The sequence below is a fragment of the Nerophis lumbriciformis genome, linkage group LG08 (genome assembly GCF_033978685.3).
Source record: "Nerophis lumbriciformis linkage group LG08, RoL_Nlum_v2.1, whole genome shotgun sequence".
Classification (NCBI taxonomy): Eukaryota; Metazoa; Chordata; class Actinopteri; order Syngnathiformes; family Syngnathidae; genus Nerophis; species Nerophis lumbriciformis.
The window spans coordinates 44,100,701-44,107,380 of NC_084555.2; the positions used below are offsets into that span (position 1 = coordinate 44,100,701).

The window sequence follows — 6,680 nt, forward strand, 5'->3', positions numbered from 1 at the left end:
CTGTAGCTCTTACTCCTAAACTTTACATAAATTAACTCCAGAACACAGAACACATGGATTAATTAATACATTAAACTGATTATTGGCTAGGAAAGGCTCCAGCCCCCCGCGACCCCTAGAGGGACAAGGGGTAGAAAATGGATATGTGGTTGGTTAATGCTAATATGTATTTAAATACATTCACATTTGTGAAAGTTATAAAATTATACAATTATTTATGAAAAGTATACATCTAAAAAATTGTCTATATTGCCAAAAATGTTACGACCCTCCCAGCCTCCGCGAACCCCTTGGTGAAGACCAATGCTCTTTGTGGTTGTTTAGGGCCACACACGATTGATAAAAAGGAATTATTAACTATAATTTAAACTATAGTTTGAAGTCCCAATCCAGAAATATGAATGTGCTTCAGCATTTGTCCTGTTTTGTTGTGATACTGTACATTTGAAAATGCATGGATAACAATAATATTCTATTTGAATTGAGCACAGTGTGTTCAAAGTCTGACACAGATATGATAGGAAATGTTAAGACTTGGCGAGAATGAGGACTCAGGTGCAGAAGGGGAACAATTGACACAGGCTTTATCTAAACAGTTTTCTTTGAAATCTCTTTGAACAGAGTGATTAAAACAAAGCGGCTACAGAATCTAGCTTTGATACAATAGAGAAACAAAAGACATATAGGCAGGGCCGGCCCGTGGCATAGGCCGTATAGGCAAATGCTAAGGGCGCCGTCCATCAGGGGGCGCCACGCCAGTGCCACAAATGTTGGAGAAAAAAAAAAAAGAAAAAAAAAGTTGATACTATTATTTCTAAATACAAAAAAATAATCCCACGTTAATTAAAATGCAAAGTAAAGCCTATTTAATAGAAATATTATTTTGTTTATATTGTTATTGCCTTCTGGTTAGCTAATGTTTGCCCTGCAGGTAATAGTCACTTTTCCACCCCTTTATATATTAGGTATAGTTGTAAGTAAAAAAAAAAGGTCAAAGACAAAGCTATTCGGTTTCTTCTGAGTATATACACTTCAATGCCGATGTGGGGGGGCGCCACCTAAAATTTTGCCTAGGGCGCCAGATTGGTTAGGGCCGGGCCTGCATATAGGCATAAGGCCATAAACGGAAAGTCACTCCATAGGGAGGAAAAAGGCAATAGCAAAATTACACACGAATCTAATAACAAAAAAAACAACAATCTATGATTAGCTACAAAAAGGTAAATAAATCATGCAGAGGAGACAAGAAACTATAAACAGAAAGTACGCTATAAAGAGCTGAGATAACTACAAACTAAAGCGCTCCAAGAGGAGGAAAAAAGGAAGGCAAGGCACTATGAAATAACACACAAAAAACTTGACCAAAAACTTTAGCAAACGAAAATCACTCTTTCTTAGAGGAAACAAAGAAATCAATAAATAAGGCGAGGCAATACTTAACAACTTGGTTCGAGACTGTGGACAAAGGCTGGCAATACGTGACGAGACGATATACTCTGGCACAAGACAAGAGGAAGAAGAGACATTTATACACATGAGGGAGGGTGACACAGGTGGGCACAATCAGGCAATCAGGAGAGACATCAGACCAGTGAAACGGGAGGAAGAGCAAGTGACCTGAAACGAGAGGGAGTATTAACCTTTCAAAATAAAACAGGAAATGACAAGACAACATGAAACCAGACGAAACCCAGGCAAGACTTCACCCAGGTGTGACAGGAAAAGGGAAAGACTGGAGCACATTTTGGGGATTTTCTTGCTCCCTCCAAAAAAACTCTTTACTTTCGTTACTTTCAGGCAATAAAGATCAATTAAAGACTTAAATTAAGTATTTTGCACTCGATTTGTCGATTAGAACATGAACTAAGCAGGTTTGTTTGTGACTTTATTATGAAACTTTCCTTTTGACACTAAATTTATGTAACTGAATTTTTTTGTTTGAATTTTGTGAACGTATTTTTTTTTTACCTGACAATTCAATTAAACTTTCATTTCGTTTAATTTCATTATTTATTTTCAATCAATCAATCAATCAATCTATGTTTATTTGTATAACACATTACAACAAGCAAGCGTCTTTTCGTGTCATCCTCGCCATTTTTGGGTCCTAAATGGCTGTCAGAGTGTACCAACTTGTCGAAATACCTCCTCAGACTTCTTCTGTCCAGGTGAGATGCATGATTTATGATCTACAATAAACTTCCAGGGAGCAGGAAGTGTTTTCAAACACTGAATTTTAACAAATTGCATTTTTTAATACACAGATTTGCTCACACATTTTTTTTAAAACGAAATTCTCATCATAATTTTATGGGGGAAAATCAGTCCACACTTGGTAATAAAGACAGAAATGAACCTCCATAGTCAACCAGTCATTGAAATATTTAAACATGTTTCACATTTTGTCAAGGACTGAATTTGTTTGTATGATCTTCAAAATGATGAATAAATGTCACTCTATGTGAAGTGAATCTATGGAATATTCTATTAGGAGACAGTGTCCTCTGCAGTGGACATTTGCTTGCACTCTATTTCTTTTGTCACCGTTACACATTTTGGGGGAAAAACAAACGTCCACTGCAGAGGACGCTGGCTCTCATGAGGATATGAGTTTCACTTTAGGAATTGAATTACTGACATAAATGACATTTGTCAAAGAAATGATAGCAGATTTATTTTGTCTTTTAAACATTATGCTTTTTTTTTAAATTTATTTAGCATTAAGTTGAAATTACCTTAACCCCCTTTTGGCTTCTATGACTTTTATTTTTAACATTTTAAACATTTTCATAATTTGTAATACATTTTTATCACTGTTTTATTTCATTAATTGCTTCATTTTTTTCTCAATTTAATTTTCATGACCATTTGTTAATACAATTCTAAAAAAAATATAATTCATTAAAATAGTTGTTAGTTTGTTTTTGCAAATCTAAAGTTTTTTTTACATTTATTATTTTTAATTTACTCATTTATTCATTTTTTAATACATTTTTATGACCATTTTATTTCATTAATAGTTTTTGTTTCTCTATTTAATTTTCATGACCATTTGTTAATACAATTCTAAAAAAAAATAGCTTATCTTTCATTAAAATTGTTGTCAATTTGTTTTTGCAAATCTAAAGTTGTTCTTTAAATGTATTATTTTTAATTTACTCATTTATTTATTTTTGTATACATTTTTATGAGCATTGTCACAGCACTTTGAGATGTGCTTCACAGGTCAAGTCAGTTCCAAATAAAAGCTAAGATGAAATATTATGAATGTAAAAACAAAGTGTAGTTGAATGTGCTTCTAATGGTCATAGTGAGGTGTGAGTGGGTCCATTTGAGGTCCTGAGAGAAAAAGGCGCTGACTCATCATGACCGTGGACATTTTATTGAACAATGCTTAAATGTTGAGGTTCTGCGCCAAGTTCTCCGGCATCAAGCAGTAAGAAACAGGAAGCAATAAAAACAAGAACGGGCGTCTCAGCTTCTACTCTGAGCAGCGGCCCGGGTCCATCAGGGTTTGGGTCATGGGTTTCTGACCCTGCAGGGTGGCTTCGCAGCTCACCGAGCCGGCCGTGCTCCAGTCGTCGGCGGTGAGGCTCAGGGTGCTGGTCCAGCTGTAGCGGCCGTCACCGGTGGCCTCGTCCGAGCTGTGTGACACCCCCGAGGTGCTGCTGCTGCCCCCCACCTTCCAGCCCAGGGTCCAGGCCTGAGGCGAGCCTCCGCTGGCCACGCACACCGCCGTGGCACTGCCAGTCTGCAGCTGCTCTTTGGAGGGGGGGAAGATGGTCAGCGTGGGGGGCCGCACCTCACCCGCTAGGAGGGGGGAGGGGGAGGAGAGAGTTAATATGTCACACTTTAAAGCTGTCAATCAACATGACAACACCTCCTGCTAGTGCAAAGATGAGTGAGGAGACTCCGACTGACACATTTATCTTCCAAATAAACTTGAAATAAAACTGTCAGAAAGTTTTGTGTAAATAAATGAGGTGCGTTTAAGTCAAAAATGTCAAAAATGTTTTCCTGTTTGACATTCTGACATTAAAACTGCATTTATGTTGAAATTTTGGACTCTTTTTTAATAGTTTATTTTAACTACGCAAGCGAGTATTTTACTGTGATTAATCACGAATAATCCAAATTTGAAAGTGAGAATAATCTTATTTAAATAATAATCATTTTGACAGAACTAATAAAAATATAATTTATTAGCATATTGGATTAGAGCAGGGGTGTCAAACTCATTTTAGATCGGGAGCCACATGGAGAAAAATCTACTCCCAAGTGGGCCGGACTGGTAAAACAAAAAAAACAAAAAATAAATAAAGACAACTTCAGATTATTTTTTTTGTTTAAAAATAGAACAAGCACATTCTGGAAATGTACAAATCCTAATGCTGTTGCATTTTTTTTTTTTTAATTTACATGTTGCGGTTAATAGTATTCTCTCTTTATTTGTTGTTATTTATACTTTCTGAATAAATGATGTGATAATGTTCATCAGTCAACTCGTTGGTGTTAAATTTCAATCCATCAAGATGAAAAAATAATGTCAAAAAAAAAAAATTACAAGATTTTGTTTATGTAGTTTGATCATTTTCCTCAACTGGTGCACTAACATCATGTGTTGTTTTTTTACATATGTAGCATCATCTAATGTTGCTATTGTGACATCTAGTGGACACATTTAGAACAGCAGTTTCTTTCATTCAACATTTTCTGCTCATTATTATACTTAGCAAACTCATCCCGCGGGCCGGATAAAACCTTACGTTTGGCACCCCTGCATTAGATTCATCTTTTTTTAGATTAAAAAGTATAAAAGAAACATCCTTTGATTTTTTCAGTATGTGGCACTCGCTGACTTGCAAACACAAATAAAACATTAATTATTTAATTTTATATGTATTTGATTTATTTTGTCTTATCTTTAAGATTTGTTTGAATATTTTTATACTTTTTTCCTCCTTCCTTTATCTCCCTTCTTTACATAATCCATCTTTCTATTGTTACAAAAGCTAATGTGCTTTATAAATAAAGTTGATTTGATATTAGTAGCACACAGAAGGAGAAGGATGAAATAAGCTGGGCTTCTTCCTACTTCTTTTCGCCTGACGTGTTGAAATGTTTGATAATTATGTCAGGAAGAAATCACATGATGACATGAAATAGACAACAATCACATGATAGTCACCATGACAACCAGACTCTCATATTGTTAGCTGCTCCTAGATTGACATCACATTCTAATTCTAAATTCCACACAATAAAATCCTGCTTTTGTCACACAGAGTGAAAAACAAGGACACATCTGGTACTTACAGCCGATGACCAGTTTGGTCCCTTCGCCAAAACTCCACCACAGTGATGCAAGGTTGTGAGGCGCTCGTACAAAAACCTCCTTTGGTTTGAGGGAAGTGAAAGTGGAAGATGATGATGACTGGTCCACTGAACAAAGATCACCAAGCAGAACCAGCGTTTTGTTGTGATACAGTACATTTGAAAATGCATGGATAACAATAATATTCTATTTGAATTGAGCACAGTGTGTTCAAAGTCTGACACAGATATGATAGCAAAAGGGAAAAACTGGAGCACATTTTGTGGATTTTCCTGCTCCCCCCAAATCTCTTCATTTTCTTTACTTTCAGGCAACAAAGCTGCCAGAATAATTGTATCTAAGTTATCACAAAACTTTGTGTTGCCATTAGTTCCTGAGCTGTCTGTATTCTTACCAAGCAAAAGGCTTGTAAAACTCCACTGTGTAGGATGGGAAGCGACATGAAGGTGTCGGTTTATTTGATCTTTTGTAATCCACAGGAAGATCTTGTCTTGACCCGAGATCTACAAAGCGGAGAGGAAGCAGGACCTGACACAAGCTCCAGGCATCTTTTCTTTGAACTGTTTTGTGATCAAGGGGGACGGCTGTTTATGACCCTCTCCCCTTAGAAACAGCTGTTGCCATGTAATCAGAGAAAGTCCAAATAAAAGAGGAGGCGTGCAAGCTTTCGTCAGAGCGTGGGACGACACAGGACAAGGGTACAGGTCGACGCGTTTCTCCTTGTTGAGCTAAATTGAATCCTGTCTCTGTTTAATTCCTTGCTTTGTTGTCTGTTTAATAGATGTCATCACTGTTTGAACCTGACAAAAGCTATTGACAGTAAATGTCCATAAATGACAATATTGTGTAAATTCACTGATTTAAAGAGTTCAATTCAAACTAAAAGATCAATTAAAGGCTTAAATTAAGTTTTTGCACTTCATTTGTTGAATAGAGCATGAACTAAGGAGGTTAATTTGTGTCTTTATTACAAAATTATTTATTTGACACTGAATTTATGAAACTGAATTTTTTTGAAACGTTAGCATGCTAACGTTTTGCAACCGTTTACCCCAGTGTCATATAACTTGGTGTATGACACATGTTAAGTGTTAGCATGCTAACGTTAGCATACTTGGCACCATCTTGCAAGTTAGCATAGCATGCTAACAATAGCATGCAAACGTTTTAGGGTAGCTTTTTAGCTAATTTTATGTTTTAACCTAATATCATGTTTTTTTATACTTGGCGCCATCTTGGAAGTATGCTAACCTATTTTATATTAGCATGCCAGTGTTAGTATGCTCACGTTTTTGGCTCGCCTCCTTCGCTATTCTTGAGTGTTTGAACCTACAAATCATTATAT

The 6,680-nt window shown here is 36.3% G+C and overlaps 1 gene segment (V, D, J or C); it reads right to left on the bottom strand.

The window, feature by feature from the left end:
* Positions 1-3,366: 3,366 nt before the first annotated feature.
* LOC133611211 (Ig lambda chain C region-like) lies at positions 3,367-6,459 on the bottom strand. The segment is given in 3 exon segments: positions 3,367-3,810; positions 5,317-5,442; positions 6,450-6,459. Coding segments are annotated over 3 exon segments (465 nt in total).
* Between the last annotated feature and the right edge of the window lie 221 nt (positions 6,460-6,680).